Source organism: Protopterus annectens, chromosome 8.part1 (assembly GCF_019279795.1).
Source record: "Protopterus annectens isolate FY-2018-M chromosome 8.part1, PAN1.0, whole genome shotgun sequence".
NCBI classification, from domain to species: domain Eukaryota; kingdom Metazoa; phylum Chordata; order Ceratodontiformes; family Protopteridae; genus Protopterus; species Protopterus annectens.
In genome coordinates, this window is record NC_056742.1 from 386,197,536 (window position 1) to 386,217,960 (window position 20,425).

At 38.8% G+C, this 20,425-nt stretch overlaps 1 protein-coding gene across 1 annotated transcript in view; it reads right to left on the reverse strand.

Annotated features, from left to right (window-relative positions):
- LOC122810137 (polycystic kidney disease protein 1-like 2) overlaps positions 1 to 20,425 on the reverse strand; it is a 369,247-nt gene that overhangs the window by 108,086 nt on the left and 240,736 nt on the right. Inside the window, exon 2 of the mRNA XM_044081611.1 lies at positions 13,262 to 13,423. Coding sequence (XP_043937546.1) covers positions 13,262 to 13,423 — 162 coding nt within the window. The remainder of the gene's footprint in view (positions 1 to 13,261; positions 13,424 to 20,425) is intronic.

Here is a 20,425-nt window from a genome sequence, read left to right on the forward strand (position 1 = left end):
GAGCACATGCTCCATTTGTTTACAATATAACATTTCAAAAGACACTATGGCACCCGCACAACCACTGCCAAAACCATTGGGACCATTTTGTGCTTTGCAATGGGATTTTATTGAACTTCCACCTTGTGCTCATTTCAAATATGTTTTAACTGTTGTTGATGTTTTTTCTGGGTGGCTAGAAGCCTACCCATGTGCTAAGAATGATGCTATTTAATTTGCCAAGAAACTTTGTTATGAATTCATACCTCATTTTGGTGTTCCCTGTCAAATATATTCAGACCGTGGAACACATTTTACTGCTCAGTTAATTGATTAACTGTGTAAAATGTCAGGCATCACTTTGAAATTTCATTGTCCATATAGACCACAGGCATCAGGTATTATTGAACGCATGAATCAGACACTGAAAACCAGACTGGCTAAAATTACTACTGAAATGGGCCTCACTTGGGTACAGGCCCTACCTCTAGCCCTACTCTCTATGAGAGCACAAGTACATCCTACTAAAGGTCTTTTTCCTCATGAAATCCTCATGGGCCGCCCTATGCGTATGTCCATGACTCCACCACCACCCATTTCTGAGTATGATGCATTTGATCATGACATTCTTGCATATTGCACTTCTCTTGTCTCTTTTTCACAGTTTCGTCACTGCCAGGTAGCAGCAGCTTAACATATACCTGATCCTTTCCTGTCCTCCACACTACAACCAGGAGATTGGGTGTACGTCAAGTCATTCTCTCGGAAAACAGCACTTCAACCATGCTGGAAGGGGCCCTTCCTGGTTCTACTGATGACATCATCAGCGGTGTGACTACAAGGCTCACCCACCTGGATTCACATATCGCACGTCAAGAAGGTCATCCCATCTGAAGATCAACAGCCTCTACCTTTTGCAACTCCTGATTCTCCACCTATTGCTACTCGCACTCGAAGCCATACTGTACCAGCACCTGACAATGCCTGATGTCTATCCATTTGGACAACCTCACCCTCCAGAAACAATACAAGCTTAACCCCCATTTCCACAAAAGCACTGCACAGCTATTTTGGTGGTTATTCTTGTTGTTTTGTTATTTTTACTGTGACCATTTTTATTTCTGGCTCCAACTACGCCTCATGCCAAACAAGCTACATGGCATCCACCTTTGAACACCCACCAAGCTATTAAATATGCCTATGCATCATCCCTCATTGTCTTGGACTGCTGGATTTGCACTGCTATTCCTACTGTTCATGGGGGATTGATGCTAAATGTAGCCCCTTTAGGGGTTAATGAAACCTGGATGAATCTGATCTACGATACATCAAATGTTGTTTCAAAGGACAAGATAGCATTACAGTTATCCCTCCGCCAAAACGGAACTGTGTGTTTTCAAAAACTTGGCAAAACTAGAGTAGGGTGGAGCCATTGTAACAAAACAGTGGTACATAACTGCACTGCAGACAATTCGGGTTGTGTAACAGATTTCTCACCTATAAAAAGACTTGTTAAAAACTCTATAGCTAACTTTTCCCAGAAAATAGAAACTGCCTATTGGAAAATATTCCAAGGACTGCAGGACACTGGGGATCACTTCAAGTCTATCAACATCACCATTAAAGTAGAAAAGTGTTATTTTGTGTGTGGAAGAAAAGCATATAAATGGCTACCAGGAAAGTGGTCTGGCAGCTGCTTGCTGGGCTACCTAGTCCCGGCCATTCAACATGTATCTGCATTACCTAAAGGGAAAATTTGGAATGTTCGAGATGTCAAGAAACCTGCCAATCCTGTAGGTCGAGTTGATGCTTCATGGATCTATCACCATGACTTAGCTCATGCTAGCACCAAAGGACTGTCCCATATGGACTTGGGTGATGACGTCATATCATGGGCTGGTATAATTCCATCATACGGAGCAGTGAAATCAATTTGGGAACTGAGAAAGCTATCTAAATTGCTTGAAATATTAAGCAATGCTACATTTTCCTGCCTTAGAACTAGTGAATGATGAACTGACTGCTATGAGAGCTGTAGTACTTCAAAACCGTATGGCTCTCGATTTCACCCTAGTGGCGAAAGGAGGATCTTGTGCTTTAATCCAGGTCCAGGAGGAGTGCTGTACATTTATTCCTGACAATCAACACAAAATTGAAAGTCATTTTGAACTGATCCAAAGAATTTCCGAACTCTCTAAGGCCAAAGAGGCCAATAGTTCAACATGGGCATGGTTATCCAATCTGTTCTCAGGCTGGGGAGGTGGACTGTTGAAGTTTATTTTATTAATTGCAGTATTGGCAATTGTTGCTTTTCTTGTCTTATTTCTAATCAAAGCACTGATCTTAAAATTAATGTCTTCAAAAACTGTGAAGAAAGTGCCTAAGTTTTATATGCCTGCAGCTATGAATGTAGACGATGAAATGACAATGTTTTCCAATGATGAAAAGACCAGTAGCATGGTTATGTTAGATTTGGGACAAATGCATGATAGGTTAAATGGTGATGCTTACACAGCATCAAATGGGGGATTGTAGAATATGAATGGCCAAAGCATGTGTTTGAGAGAATTGAGTATGTGACAGTCTGTATGTATTTGTACGGTGTACTGTTAACTTTGAATGAACTCTGAGCAATGAGAAAATACTGAAAAACAAGAATCTGCTTGAAAGCAGGAAATGTGCCTTTTATGGAAGTGCATCCGATTTTCTCTCTTTGCCTAGAGATATGATGATGAGAATTGTCTTATGTTTATGGGTAAACCTTTGATTGGTTAATTGCCCTGTATAATGGTCTAATTGGTTCATTTTTATATTTTTGTACTGTCAGCAATATCACCAGTATATAAGCTTGTTTATTCCTTTGTTCTGGGAGTCTCCCTGGTGCTTTCCATGAGGCTTCCACACGTGTGTACTGTAGATAATAAAAACCACTGAAAGAGAGAAAGAACTGTATTTGTCTTCATTTTCAAAGTATTGTGTAACGTAACAGTTTCAAGAAAAAGGTCATGTTTATTCTTAAACTGTAGCAAACTTTGTAGCAAGCAGCTGGTATACTTTATGCTACACATGGAGCACTATGGTGCTTCAGTCCTATTTGCAAATACAATACTGACACTTTGCTGGTATTCACTAAAAAATAATTGGGATCTGCCAATCACATCTCCTAACACTTTGTCCCAGTACAGATGCCCCCTTTGCTGGACCCTAGTTATGCTGCAGTTCAGAAGAAGCTCTTATAACTTCTACATCATACGTTCTTTCAGCCACCTAATTACCTTAGAACCAAGATGCTCTCCTCCAAAATACGGAAGCCAGACTGGTGGTCCCCAACCACCAATAAACTCTACAATAGAAGAAAGAAACTGTTGTCGAAAAGGTGAAGTCCCAAGACTGGAAAACCTCCCTTATTAGCCTCAACAAAAAACTGAGATCCCTTATCAAATCCTCTAAAGCCAGCTATGAAGGCAGAATTGCGGTGGACAATAAAAACAACCACAAAGCCTTCTATAGTTATATCAAGAACCTCCATGGCAATACCCAGATTTGCTCTGAGTTACTGCACAATGGTACCTCCTATACTGAGCCAACAGATATTGCCAACATACTGGGCAACAGATTCAGTGCTAACTTTACCCCTCTCTCCCTCCACAAAGGCCCAATCACAATACCAGAAGAATGCCAGGTACCCAGCATTTCTGTAGCACAGGTAAAAGCTGCATTGTCCAAGGTCAAGAATACAGCATCTGTGGGACCTGATAATATCCCTGACTATGTTCTACATGAACTACAAAATGAACTGGCACCACATCTGTGTGACCTATTCAGTCACAGCCTTGCCTCAGGCTTTGTCCCTGCTGAATGGTGCACTGCTACAGTCATCCTTCTCCATAAAAGGGGGAGTGACTACAAACCATGGGAAGTATCGTCCCATTAGCTTGATGAGTCTGATATGTAAAGTTATGGAGTGCATCATCATGGACCAGATTAACAAGGATATAGGTAATCTCCAGACTCTAGACCCCATGCATTTTGGCTTTGTTAAGGGGAGATCCTGCCTGCTTAACCTGGTCGACTTCTTTGAGTCAGTCACCATGGCTGTGGATGAGAGTAAGGCAGTGCATACAACCTACCTCAGTCTGGCCAAGGCCTTTGATACCATTCCCCACTCCAGAATTATTGATAAACTCAGCAAACTAGGCATCAACCCCTATATCACTAGGTGGGTTGCAAATTGGCTCACAGACAGACCTGCAGAGTGAAAGTAGTGGATTCCAAGTCAGACTGCCAACCGGTCATGAGTGGAGTCCCACAGGGATCCGACCCGGGTCCCTCCTTTTTGGCATCTACTTCTCAGAAGTCCAGGCCAACAGAAAGGGACTCTGGCTGACCAAGTTTGCAGATGACTGCAAGCTGGCAGCCATTATTAACTCCCCAAGAGATGCAGACATCCTACAGAAAAGCCTCACTGAGACTAATGATGGGTGTAGGAGCCATGGCCTTAAGCTTAATCCCAAAAAATGTGTTATCATTCCCTTTAGTAAAAATTCAGTTCCCACTAATTACCACATCGATGGCAGCCCACTGAACACTGAAGGCATTATAAGATATCTGAGCACCCAGGTTGACAGCAACCTTTCCTTTGACCACCACATTACCACTGTGGTCTGAAAGTCCTTCTATGTGGCACATCTCATAACCAAGGGGTTTGCATCCAGGAAGCAAGAGGTCATCTCTCTCTACTTATCCCTCATTAGACCAATCATCAAGTGTAATGCCTCATTTGGCATGTACCTCACCAGACACCTGCGATAGCTGGAGAGGCCACAGAAGTACCTCATGAAGAGGATCCTAGGCCTCAAACACATGTCCTACTTCAGCTATTCTCTATCGCTTATCATCTGCTTGGAGGCGATCTCTGTTTGACTTACAAAGCCATGTCCAACCCAGCCTTGCTTGAAATGCTACACCTAATAAAATCCCAATCCCTCTGCACCACACACTCCAGAGAGCTCACCCTCATTACCACAATCAACAGAACATGCTGGAGGGACAGTTGCATCACCCAGAGACTGTCCATGTTCTGGAATAGACTTCCTATTCATGTCAAGCAGAGCACCTCCCTGGCCCTCTTCAAGAGAAATCTTGATGAGTGGATTGGTAACAGAATGTTCACCCCTGAGATCACTCCAGTGGATCTACTGGATAGAGACACTGGGAGCTAATGTCGAGCAGCAAGATGCCAGGGCACTTATATGGGCTAGGATTGTAAGGGCTCCAGGGCCATTAGCCTAGTATACACCTATGAACCTATGAACTGTCCAATGGGACATGTAGGGCTTTAGAATAATAATTTAACTACAATAGAAAGCTTATTAATAATACCAATGTAGGGGACTGTATCATTGTCAACCACTTCAGTGACTTTTTTTAATGAAGTTTACAAGACTAAGGAAACAGCATCTGCCCTTGATAATGTCAGATTGGTTTAGCTCAAGAGCAAGGAGATTCCCTTTAAATGTTTTAATAAATCTGGATATGATGCGCTCCATAGCCTTACATATGACTGGGGAGACAAATGGGTTTATAATTGCCAGGATAAATGGAAAGGGTGACCTTATGTAGCAGCATCACAGTGGCAGTTGTACAGACCTGTGGAGAGACTGAGATTAATAAGGAAAAGGAAAGGCTCCGTCGGGCTGTGTTTAGTGCTGATACATAGGCATTACTGGATTGGTATCAAAACCCATGGAAGGAGTATTTTATTCTTGCAATAAGGTCCATAGAAATTGATCTATGTTAATCAGTTTTTTTTGGGGGGGGGTGTTGGAATAATTGAATGAATGGTCACAGTAAAGTTATAAAATTGGATACTGCATACAGGACTAAAGCAGACAGACCCTGGGAAAAAAGAGTATACTGTGTGGGGAAAAAAACACAAACCTCCCTTGATGACAGCATCATGTGTGGCTTTTTAAGGGACAATGAACTACCAGTCTTTTTGAAACAGTCAGACAAATAGATCAAACACCTCTAACTGTGCAGAGACCTATTTTCTTCAGCAGTCGGCTTCTGAAATGCACATTATATTAGGGGTCTTTCCTAAATAAGGTCCATACCAAAAAGGTCCCACAGCAAATGCATAGAAAGCTAAACTGAAAAGCCCCTTGGAAAACAGTGCACTACCTGTGGGGAAAAAATAAACAATCACACGTATTCTTTGATGAAAACATCATAGGAGACATGCAAATGACCCCTTAAGGATGCACACGTGCATCAATAACTGAATTCTGAATGCATGATGACACAAAAGTCTTTATTAATGAATTCACCAATAAGGCAGACTCAACGGTTGATGTACTGATGTTATTCTATCACGCATGCATCAGTTTGGACAACCTTGTTACACAAGGCAGACCCAATGGCTGATGCTGTACTGATGTCAGTCTCTTATTAATGCATATGTCTGGACAAGGCTGTTGCACCTTTAGCAACATTTGTATTTCCTTAATGTATCAACCCCTGCCATTGCTAATTTCATTGTTTTTTTTTTTTTTTTTGATAAATGACAACTGCTAAGCTTAGGTGTACTCACAAGAAAAATGATTTAGCAATACATTATCTCGAGAAAGCTGATGGGGGTAGCTCTGTAGTGCAAAATGATTAAGCTTCCAAAAAATGGCCGGCACTCCACGTTGGCAATACAGTTGTTTAATTAATGTCCTACAAAACCATGTAAAAACATATACCAATCACAGAAGAAATTAAGGCAAACCACTTTCGTCCAAAGGCCTTCTTCAGTGCCACAAAAAAATACAAATAGAATAACGCAAAGTGAGTCACAAGTATATATATTCTTTCCCACACCCCCAAATTGAAAGAACCAATCACAATGAATTATTTAATCCAGGAGAAAATGAAGCTTCTAACTTAATAATCCAAGTATGTTCTTTTTTGTGTAATAATTCATGCCACCCCAACTTATTTAACCCCATGAAACAAACATGATCAATGGCAATAAACCTAAAAGCTGCAGCAGAATGCTTGAGGGTGTGTTTATACAGTGCATTATACATACAGTGATTCCTGATATCACTTAAATGCTCAAGAATAAGGGCTTTAAATTGTCTAGAAGCTTGACCCACATAAAAAGCAGAGCAACTACATTCCACCAGATATATTACCATTCGGAGACATAAGTATTCATACAGCTTATATCAAATACACAGGAAGTATTTGAAGATGAAAATTGTTTTATTTTCATAACAAATTTGCAAGCTGAACAATGTCCACAGGGATAAGAGTCCATTATTTGTGTCCTTTCAATGGAATGTTGCACATTGGAATCAGAACGAAAACTATCCAAGCAGGTTCCATCCACATTTTTTTCATAATTCCTCTTAACTTATCAAAGGCTTCCACACATGTAAAAGTTTGTGAAGAAACAGTACCTGTTTTTTTGGCAAACAAGGAATTGAATCCAGGGTCTTCAAAAATCTGAATATTATCTTTGTCTGAAACAAGCCCAGTCAACAGATTTGTTAAATCTATATTATCCATAGATTCCGTCTGAACAGGCAGCAACACCAACAATGGAACAACAGGAGCCCCAAGGAGAAGCTGAACAAGTGAGTCGTTCAAACCAACAATAAGGCATCAGCAGAAGTCAGTGATACATATATACCTCAAAGATGCTCCGTAAGTACAGCAAGGGTGCAAGGCCAAAAAAAGGCAAAATCAAAATTCAAAAAATGGTTAGCACTCCACATCTGTGAGACAATTCTTTAATTAATGTTCCATAAAGCCATGCAAAAACATGTATCAACCACAGAAAAAATTATGGCAAACCAGTTTCAGCCAAAGGCCTTCTTCAGTGCCATAAAGGATACAAATAGAATAATGGAAAGTGGGTCACAAGTATATATATATATATATATATATATATATATATATATATATATATTTTTTTTTTTTTTTTCTCCCCACCTAAAAATTGAAAGAACCAGCTGCCTGTTCAGATGGAATCTATGGATAATACAGATTTAATGAATCTGTTGACTGGGCTTGTTTCAGACAAAGATGATATTCTGATTTTTGAGGACCTTGGATTCAATAAAACCACAAAGGTACGTCAGTAAAAGGTAAGAAGCTGAAGGTACTAGAATAAAACTGAAAACAATTTATTGTAAGCGCTTTTGTCTGGTATAATCACCAAACTTCATCAGACACCATGATACAAAAAATCAACCGTTTTTGTATTAACACTTCCCCTTCATTTGAAACCCAGCAGCCAATGAAAAACAGCACTAGCTTTCCTTCATTTAACCCCTTAATAGACATAATACATTTAAATTACATTCATTTCTGAACAAGATATATACATTTAGGATATGTGAAAAAGAAATAAAAATATATAAATATAAAAAGTATAAAAGACCAACACTACCTATCCAGTACTTTCAATTTTGAAAAGCTGGAAATCAAGATCATGTCATTAAGACCAGGTGAAAGATTAGCATTTACAAATATTTGCCACCAGACTTCCTTCTGTTCTAAATAAACTTTCTATGGGCCACCACTAGGGGTTCAATTCCTTGTTTGCTGACAAACCAGGTACTGTTTCTTCACAAACTTTTACATGTGTGGAAACCTTTGCTAAGTTAAAAGGAATTATGAAAAAATTGCGTTCCAATGTGTGGCATTTAAAATTATTGAAGGCATATGAATCAAAGGGTTATTGCCCTCATGGTCTGTCTGTACGCATACAACCAGTGGTATATGATACTGATGATACTTTAATGAAGAAATGGCTTAAGGTTCAACAGGCCACCTCCATGATGTTTGTTAAAGTTTGATTGCTTTGTTGGATGTGATTCATATTTGTGAGATTGTTAAAACTTTTCAGGCACAAGCAAATTATAAGGAACAATTTGGTTTATTGGTTTGAGGGGTTGCAAAATATGAACAGGAACTTCAGGCATGTAAAATAAAAAAAAACAAGAGAGATGCTAAGTATTGCCTTAGTGGAAAGCCTTTTGTCTATCAGAAATCTGTTAAATTTCAACAAGATCAGATGGAACATGCTTGGGATAGAGTTTGTGCAAAGGATAAAAGGAAGAGACCCGGGTCAATTTTAAAACAAGCAGTTGTGACATTGGAAACTTCGGCTGAGGAGGCCTCTTCTGCCATACATACAGATGTTAAATTAGTTACTAATTCTCCAGTTTCCAAAAAGAAGAATCCATTGAACCCTTTGCAATTCGTAGAAGGGCAGGACATAAACACTCTAAGACAAGCAACTACGCCAGATGGCATTGATTCGGTTGATGGTTTCCAAATTAAAACAGCTTCTATAGTGCACAACATTTCTTCTGTTACTTTGTCTATGGCAGAATTAGAGGTGCTTAACAAGGGACTTGATTTTGCTCCTACTTATTCAGTGATGGAAGACATTTTGGCTCAAGATGTTATTTTTTTTTTGCAGGAGGTTGAATTTGTTGCTATATTTTGATAACGAAAATGTACAGAGTGATTCACAGTTTAAATTTAGATTTAGAATTTCCTCTTTTTCTCCCCCTATGAAAAAGTATGTGTCAGTTTTCCAACAGAATATACTTAGAGATTTGCATTTTAAATTTGTATGTAACATGGGTTTTAAGAAAAATCTTTCTCACATGCAATATAATGCGTTATACTCTTTGCAAAATAATACCAAAGTTGTTAATAATTGTGCTGATAAGGGTGGGGTAGCTGTGCTACGGGATGGGCCTCTTTATTCTCAAGAGGCCTATAATCAGTTATTGGATGTACAATTTTCAAAAATGGTTTTGGATCTCACATTACAATTTAATAAGGATATATATGCCTTCCTATATTTAGCCTTGGAAGAAGGGGTTATTTCTAAGGAAACATTATATTACCTTACGGTTTCTGATCCTTCCACTCTATATTTTTACATGCTGCCTGAGGTTCACAAAAATTCAATAAGTCCCACGCCAGATAGACCCATAGTTTTGGGTTGTGGCTGTTTAATGGAGCCACTGTCTGCTTTTTTAACCCTATACTTAAAACCATTGTTAGCTGGTGTTAGATCTTGTATTCAAGATACCACTGAATTTCTTAATAGAATATAAGAAATGCAATTGGAAACTTCATGACCTATGTGTACATTGGATGTCAAAGCACTATGTACAACTATTCCACATTGGGCTGGTTTATTGGCAATAGAGTTTTGGCTGAATAAGTTATCTTTATATAGTCTGGGGTTTAACACTTTTTTACTTTGTTTGACTGAGCATGTTTTGAATAGAAATGTATTTTATTTTAATGGTGATTGTGTTTTACAACTAAAAGGCACAGCTATGGGAGCATCTTTTGCCCCATTTATGTAGACTTATTTATGGGATAGTTTGAAGAACAAATGGTGTATGATGCCTGTCATAATATTTTTTGGAAGAAATAGATATATGGCATTGCTACCTTGATGACTTTTGGATGATATAGAAATCTAATATTGTTTACTTGTAAGAGTGTGTACTTTATTTGAATGACAACAAACAGGGGTTACAATTTACTTTGACTTATAATATACAACACAGTTATTTTTTGGATGGCAGAGTTATCAAAAATGTGGATGGTCCACTTCATAATTCTCTCTTTCGCAAGGAGTTTCATTATAACTCTTTGGTGGTTGCTAATCATTGTCATCCACCCAACATAATTAGAGATATTCCCAAATTTCAATTTTTGAGGGTGAAAAGAATTTGTTCCTCTGCTGAGGAGCTGCATAAACATAATGTGGAAATGGCAGCAAGATTTCAGGCTAGACACTGTAAAAAGGCTGACATTTATCGAGCACAAAATTTTGTACATTCTATGGATAGAAATTCATTATTACATTACAAAACAAGAGAGAAGCAGAACAGTTCAATACATTTAATTACTAGTTTTGGAATTAAATCTTCATCTTTTTGTAAAACATTGGGGGACACTCTTGTCTGATAATAGGTCAGCTCAGTTATTACCAACCCATTGTGGATTTACGTATAGACGCAGGAAAACTATTGGGAATAATTTAATCATTTTAAAGAAGTGTTGCATTCTGATTCCAATGTGCAACATTCTATTGAAGGGACACAAATAATGGGTTGTTATCCCTGTGGACATTGTTCAACTTGAAAATTTGTTATGAAAATAAAACAATTTTTATCTTCAAATACTTCTTGTGTATTTGATATACACTGTATAAAAACGTATGTCTCTGTATGGGTAATATATCTGGTGGAATGTAGTTGCTCTGGTTTTTATATGGGTCAAACTTCTAGACAATTTAACATCGATATTCTTGAGCATTTAAGTGATAACAGCAATTGCACTATATAAACATACCCTCAAGCATTCTGCTACATGTTTTACCTTTACTGCCATTGATCACATTTGCTTCAAAGGGTTAAATACGTTGGGGTGGCATGAATTATTAAACAAAAAACAAATGTACTTGAATTATTATGTTAGAAGCTTTGTTTCCTCCTGGATTAAATTATGCATTATAACTAGATCTTTCAATTTGGGGGTGAAGGGAACATTAATTAAAGAACTGTATTGCCAACGTGGAGTGCTGGCCAGTTTTTGAATTTTGATTTCACCTTTTTTGGTTTTGCACCCTTACCGTACTTGTAGAGTATGTTTGAGGTATATACAATGATAAAGTGCCAGATAACTCCTGTTCAGTTAGCAGCCTGGGTGGTACAGGGACTGCAGGGGATGGATAGGAATGAGTGGCCAACTTCGGCACACCCACCCAGAGTGTGCAGGCAGCCTAGGTTAGTTGCAATATGCAACATTAAGATCTTGTTGAGCTTAGTGGTGCATGAGTGGTGAGTCACTTAGTTGGGAGGTTGTGCATGCGTGAAAGCATGCAATCATTTTTCAAAGGCAGTGACTGTGGACAGGAAGAAATGGAAACAGATGATCTGCTGTGGCGACCCCTAATGGGAACAGCCGAAAGAAAAAAATAAGTGACTGTGGAGCTCACAAGGATGCAGCAAGGTGGTGGGGTTACAGCACACTCCATGGCAGCAGTTTCATGCAGTACCAGTGTCCTCGATCACCTCACTGGCCCTGGACATGGGACAGGTTGAGCCTGGGGGCAGCTAAGGCAGGTCCACAAGGTCCAGTGAATGAGGAAAAGAGATAATGTCTGCTAATGTCTATCTACTATCTTATATTACTATATTACTATATATATATATATATATATATATATATATATATATATATATATATATGTATATAGATAGTATATTACTATCTATACTTCAAACCGATACCTAAGATCCAGTGAAAAATCTCTCCTCTCCATCACCAAGGCTAACAATAATGCAGGGAAAGCGCTCTACTCCCACACTGTTGCCAGAAATTGGAACTCTCTTCCCCTATCTGTGTCCACTGCCCCCTCCATATCCATATTCAAAAACTCCCTCAAAAAGCACCTTCTTAGTACATGGTTATGCCCTTGTATCACATAACCCTACCCATACTACTATTAACTCCCCAAATTCCTCTCTGATCACATGCTGGAGCTCTGATCCCTGTAGGCTTGGTCATCTGAAAGGGTACTTTTAACTGTAGAATCTTACTTGATATATTTTCTTTTCTTACCAAAGTATGACTGACATTGTCTTTTTACCCATGTTCTATATCTTTTACCTGGAGTGTTTTTATTAATTCGTGTTATATTACTATGCTCAGCATACATGATGTAACCTGTTTTGTGTATTATGCTGGATGTACTGTATTTGTATAACTTGATGTTGGAGCTTTTCTCCCCGGGCCTCCGCTGAAAATGGAGCTGGTCCAGTCGGAATTTCCCGGTTAACAAATGTATAATAAAATAAATAAAATAAATAATGGTCAGCTGTGGGAAGAGGGAAAAAACAGCAGATGGAATCACAGCAAGGCAATAGATAGAATAAAACTAAATATTTCTGTTTTACTAAAAAGTTTCCTCCCTAGTGCATTGAATTGTGAACTATTCAGGTTTAAAAAATGAAGCAAAAGAGAAAGTCAGCTGCCTGTTCCCAAAGCATCATGGGATACTCCCTCCCTACTGTAGCAATGCCCTTGAAGGTATGCAAACATGATGTGTCAGTGGAATATGTAAGGCGTGATGGTCTCAGCATGTTGTACTCCATTCCAGGTACACACAAATTGTGCTTTAGATCACCTCTATAACTAAGAAGCATGCATCACAGAAAGTCATATTTCAAGTAAAAACATTACTTACCATATTCACAAATGGAAAACATGGTCTGGTTGCAGAAAGGTGTAGTAGTCCAGCGTAATGCTTGTCCATGAGGGATGTAGGCACAGAACAGTGGGGACTGGGGGAGTCCGGGATCTTTGTATATAAATTTGAATATTACTTGCTTTATCCAGGTTAGGTATCCTAAATGGGAAAGTGGAAATTTTATTAATAACGGACACATTTCTATTGCCTTTCTTACTATTTCTTAACCAGCTTCATACAGTATTTAATATGAAAATTTCATATTTTCTTGTTATAGGTTCATAATGTTTCTACTATCACATCATTTATACATGCATGTATTTATTCATATTAACTCTTGCTCATTTAAGGGATCAGTGGATAGCATATACTTAATACATGTTCAGCCAATACAGAATCAGTTGACGTTCTCTATAGGGGGTTGACATAACGGTTAAGGTGTTTATAGCTACAGTACATGGCTTGATTCTCACCCTTGGGAAGCATGGCTGAGCTTAAAAACACTCCTTGGAGTCATTAGCCTAGTAATTGCCTATGAACCTAAAATGGTTGACATACTCCTATTTTGAAAACTGTGATTCCTGCATGTTCTCAAGTAAATATAACCCCTAAAGTTACATAAAATGTACTCATTGTGCCATAGTTATGCATAATAACAACAAGGTGAATCTTGATACCAGGTCGGCTGGAATATTCCCAACTAAGATGCCAGTGATCCACGTTTAGATAGCAATGAAGGTGCCAGTGAGAATAGAGACTACAGAAACTCTGCGAGTACAGCATCTGCAAGGTCTCAAAATAAAAAGCATTCCAAAAAAACATGAAGAGACCAGCATACAATGGCACCAGATAATACTTTAATAAATGTATTCTTTAAAGACAAACTGGTTTTGGCTGAATCAATACAAAGCCTTCATCAGTGTCAAACTGTGTCACACTGATGAAGGTTTTGTATTGATTCAGCCAAAGCTGGTTTGTCTTTAAAGAATACTTTTATTAATGTATTATCTGGTGCCATTGTATGCCATTTTGTTCCTTTGGGAACATGAAAGTATGAAATGCTAAAGCAAAGACTCAGATGGAGGCCTGAATAATTGTCATTCATCTTCCAGGATGACATCAGGAACAAAAGTAACAGCCTTGGTCTACACATTTGGGAGCAAGGACATATGTTTACCTGGAGTCACTGTCCATATTTATTCTAACTATACTAGAATATTCCAGAGCTTGCAGTGTAATGTGGTTACTGGCAGTCCAACCAGTCCTCACCTGATTGGCCACTGTTTAAACCTAAAGCTGCAAAATTATCTTCCCTGAGAAACAACCTGCTTAACTTGTCCTTCTCAATAACGTCCATGTCTGCCTCTGCCTTGTTCTTCCCTCCTGTACTTACACCATGTCGCCCTCTGCAATATAAGTACCACATCTTACCATACAGTGTCTCTGTTTTGTCCTCAAAAAATACCCCCTCATTGCCTTCCCCGAGATTCCTGCAGATTATCTATCCTACCTTTATCACCATCATGATCAACATTTATTAGACTCTAAAAGTTTGTTTGAATAACATATCAAACCTGATAAAAAATCCCCCAGACAGAAACTTTTTCAAACATGTATCTGTTTCACTATATCTGGCCATCAGACTCCACATTTCTATCAGTCTATGAAGACCTTCTTGATCTGTTGAATAGTGTCCCACAATGCCATCAAAAAATCTTTCCCAGCTGTTCCCACGTCTTTGTTTCCCATAAATGCTAGTGCACTGAAGTGCCTGTTTCATGTCAAATGCCCATAAAATGCCTATAGTTCTGCTCATCTGCAGTGAAAATACTTTGTCATATCCTGTAATGCTTTCACCTCCATGTCCACTCAAAATGGCCCTACATTTTCTTTTTTTTCCTCACACTGCTTATATTATATACTTATCTGCGATAATATGTACTGATCGCAAACACAATGCTTTCACTGACTCTCCTGCAAAAATCTGTATCTTTTCATCCCAGTGAGCTGACACCACTTTGCTCAGTGCACTGTATGCAATGCATCCTCTTTCACGCTGATTACACTTTATCACTCCTCCTCCATTCAATATCCACACTTGTCCTTTGCAGTAAGTTCTGTAACATGTCCCCTATAATATTCACACACTACCCTTTCCCTCACATGCCCATTTGTTGCCCTTACCCACAATCCCTGCACCATAGTTTGCCATTGTAATGCTTCCATCTTTCCTTTCTCCATATGTTTGCAAATTTTCTTCCACTATATGCATTGCCTAGATTCTTGTTTTTATTTCTAAGGCTTTCATCTTGTTTTGGCTTTATTTATTGCAGTTTGTCTTCTCCCACAGTGCCTGTACCTTTGCTCTCCGCGCACAAAATCTGCACTGCGTTTTCCTTCACGTTTGTTCCTTAACTTACCATTCTTCACAAAACATTCACCAAGTTCTCCGACACAACGCTTCTTTATCCTCTGTGGCTTCTTTTCCATTCAATTCCTTTGCTACGTCATCCCCCTGAATTCCCTTATTTCTTATTACATGCAATGCTTGCTGACTGTGTTCTCATAAACCCTGCACCTTGTCTTTTCTCCACACTACATGGACCTGCCTTCCTTCACCAATGAATGTTTATTCCTCTTTTCCGTACATTTTACTTCAAGTATAATACAGCAACATGGTGAGGGTGCCATGCTGATTTATACAGCTGAGCGATATTTTTGAATCACTCAGCATGTAGATGCCACCTGGGAGGCAGTTCCAGGGAAAGAGAGAGAGAGAGAGTGAGAGCGAGAGAGAGAGTACATGGCTAACTAGCATATGCCCATCTTCCTGAGTACCTCATAGTGTGGATGCTGAGATGATCATATAGCTTGTCAAGCCTTGTGCGCCAAAAGGCCACTGCAGTATGGACATCGGGGGGGGGCACACTAAACACCATGCATACCATATACTTAAGTATCTTAGTGGCACCAACGCCATTACAAGGATCAGGGATGACGGGAACCACTAAACACTAGGGATACCTTATACTTAAGTGCCTTAAAGGCACCAACAGCAGGGTTGAGGGGTAGGGGGAACCACTAGAAACCAGGGATACCATATACTTAAGTGCCTTAATGGCACTGACAGCACTATAGGGATTGAGGAGGGTGGAGGTATTCACAAAGCAGCAGGACATGCTAGATAAATACTATAATGGCACTTCAACTATTATGAGAGTGGGGGAGATCCAGGGGAGGGCAGACAGTTCAGGAACAGGTAGAGACATTGTGGTGTGTGAGTGTGTGTGTGTGTGTGGGGGGGGGGTCTGAGGAAGGAATGCCACTGCCTTCACGAGCAGCAGGTTACTACTGTGATATGTGAATCAGCAGTGATCTGTATGCCACGGTAGTAAATGTGATTCAATGACATGCAAATTAGCTGACAATTAGGTCTTACTTCATCGTGGCTTACATGTCTCTGAATTACAAACTGGCACATCATGGGAGCCATACATCTCATGTTAATCCCTTTAAAGAATCCCCAGGATATGGCTGTATTATTTAAAGAATGTTTTAAACCCTTCTAGGTCTCTCTGTCACTAAACTATCACTTCATTAAATGTTAGCTGAGATTTAACTTTGTTGAGCTAGGGGTTACTGTTTGGTACAGTGCATATTGTTATAATTTAGGCTGTTACTAATTAAAAATATTTGTGAAATTAGTGTAGCAATCAGATACTTAAGTTATTGCCGTATGACACTTTATAGGACTAAATATTTTGTTTCACTTTGTACTCTAACTTGGTTGTGCCTAAAAAGAATCCATTGGTCCAGTCAACCAAACTGACAGAACAAAGGAAAAAACATAAAAATAAGCCTAACTGTAATATACTATGATATCAAAAATCATCAGTCAGAAAGAAAAAAACATTGAGTGGTCATTTATTATTTTTCACATTATTTCAAGAAAAAGGTGTTTCCTTAGTTTCTTACTTGACACTTTTATTCTGAGCACCACATTGCCAGGTTCAGATGCATGTTTTCAGCTTTCATTGTTGGATAGGAATGTGCATCATGAAAGATAGAAATAACTGGTCCATTGGTCTGAAGTCTGTCATTTTGTTACTACATTACCTTAACCATAACATGCAATACAGTCTCTCCTATGTTTTCGGGAAAGACAGAAAATTGGTGTAGGTCAAAGGTCACCTTGGACTTGAAGGAAGGGTTCACTTGCAGACTGATCCTGTTTTTGTGGAATTAAGATTCTGGATGAGTTAGTAGCTGCTAGGAAGAGTCACCCATGAAAGATATTTCAGTTCAGCTATACTGGCAGGTTTGATAGAAGGTAGAGTCTATTTATAAAAAAATTCTGGATCAAAACTGCAGATGGGAGACTTCATCGGTCATAACCGGGACTTCATCCCTTCAGATCACCATCAATTGTTTTTTCATTCTCAGAAAGCAGGAAGACTAAATAGGGGGAAGTACCATGGGCGGTGCAGTGGTGCAGCAGTTAACGTTGTCGCCTCACAGCAAGAGGTTCTCCAGTTCAATTCTCGGCTGGGGTGCCTTCTGTGTGGAGTTTGCATGTTCTCCCTGTGTACGCATGGGTTTCCTCTGGGTACTCCGGTTTCCTCCCACATTCCAAAGACATGCATCTGAAGCATTTCTCCCCAGGCCTCCGCTGAAAACAGGCTCTGTGGAACCTAGTCAGACTTTCCTGGTCAACAAATAATAAATAAATAAAATTATCCAAATGGATTAAATGTTGCCATTGGTGTGAAAATAAGGGAGTGGTCCCCATCTAGTGTCATTATCTCATATCTTATAAAGCCTCCTGGAGCTGTTTAATTAGGCTTGTCTTACACTTCTGTAAAGGTGAAGTTGACATGTATTTCTTCTAACATCCTGATAGAGTCATCAGTTTCAGTTAACACATCAGATAAACAGTTTTTGAAGGAGAACCCTACATCTCAGAGTATTCATAGAATTCATAAAGTTTACAAAGGCAGAGTTAATTTCTTCTTTCCACTAAGGTTATGCATCTTGGACTTAATAATATACTTAAGAGATGCAGGTGCAAGAGACAGAGAGGTTGATGGAGTCTGACTACAAAGAGACTTTTATTTGCTAAAGTTGACATTTTGTGTTGTCAGTTTTGTTTTCATTTATGTTTGTTTATATTCTTATAGGGTTCTTTCCTGACTCATATACAATATAAATTACGCAGTAACAGGTGTATATGTAATATAAAGTCACATAGCTAGATGTATGCAATACATGTATAGCATGCGCAGTTCATACGTATATCAGTTATAAATGCAGGAGAAGCAGCTATTAAATGGCTCAGTGATCTACATTAAAGGAAAACATAAAAACTTTCAGTGGTGATGATCAGCACACGAAAGGATCTGGCATTACTTTGTACTACTCTATGCATGCTAAATATACAGGAAGTAAGATAATAAAGTAAGCATGGAGCCTGACAGTAATTATAGTAAAGTCAGGCCAATGTGAATATTTGAAAGAATATAGCAAGGAGGAAATTGTTGCCTCACAGTAAGAGGTTCCCCGGTTCGATTCTCGGCTGGGGTGCCTTCTGTGTAGAGTCTGCATGTCCTCCCTGTCTTTGTGTGGGTTTTCTCTGGGTGGTCTGGTTTCCTCCTACATTCCAAAGACATGCAGTAGGTGCATTGGACACCTTATACTGATCATAGGTGTGAGAATGTGTGTGTGAGTGTGTAGTGTGGAAGAAGTACAGTGGCAGGGCTAGTTATCTGATGGTATAAACCTTGGGTCCATATGATTCTCAGTTGTGAAGTGACACACTGACCCCATGTGCAAAATAGGAGAAGGGGTTATGGATGGATGGATGGAGCAAGGAGGATATTCTAGTAATAACCTTCAGAAAGTCCCTTAACTAGCCCTGGGTTAGCCCTGAAAGTGATCCTGTGACTACTGAGTCTCACATGGTTAACATGTGAATTAATGAAACTGTAAGCAGCTTATGTTGTGAACAGTGGCTTTATGCTAAGCTTTGGGTCACAGTGTTTAATGTGGTGCTGGATTATAAACATTACAAACAGATGTGCATCCTCCAGAACACAGCAGGATAAACAATATCTATGCACTGTATTGAAAAATGCATTCACTTTGATGATTATAAAACAGGGACATATTCCCCACCACTGTAGAAAATTACATGAATTTTTATAGGTTCATAGGTGTGTACTAGCATAATAAGCTCTATGGCCTTTATAATTCTAGCCATGCAACAAAAATGTGTCCCACAAGTTATATGTTCAGAGATTTATATAGGGATGATTGTTGGTTACGACATGATTTATTGACTGCCTCTGTCCATCACAGATGTGAGCACCAGATTGGGGTTAATTTTTGATTTCCCATCCAGTTTTCCAAGTTAAACTTAAATAGGGTTAGGGAGGGACTTTATTTCACATGGATGGGGAGCCTGTTCCAGACAAAGGCAACTCTCTGATTTACATATTTGTCTCCAAAATGTCCTATTTACATTGCAAGCAAAATTTAAGTCTTTATTATTTTATATTATATTATATTATATTATATTATATTATATTATATTACATTATATTATATTTTATATTATAAATAGACTGTCTTACCTACTTGCATGCTGTAAGACAAGAAAGGGAGTAGTGGAGAAAATGGCATCTATGTAACTGAAAAACCTTCACATATTTTACAATGTACATGTTGGGAGGCAAGGAAAGAAACACTGCTTTGTCATGTTGCTACCTGTAGAACTGTTCCAAAAGCCATGAAAATGCTATGGATAAGTACTGTTATTTTACCAACAGACTTACTTATATGAATAATTATGAAACTATCAGTAATGTTCTTAAGGTTTTTTCAGCGGCTATGATAATTCCATCCTTACATGGTTTGGACAGACCATATTTACTGTGAAAATTATATATACCGTTATTTTAATTAAAGATCTCTTGAGAAAATATTCATAAATTCCTAGCCAGGTAGAACCTGACAAAACCACAGTGATGACCTCAACAGCTGAAACTTACATAACAGGTATGCTCCCCATTCTGTCTATCCATTGAGAAATATTTTTAATTACAGTTTCAAATTCCTTTTTATTCGACTTTCTATGCCATTATGATTTTCAGTTTTGTTGGCAGA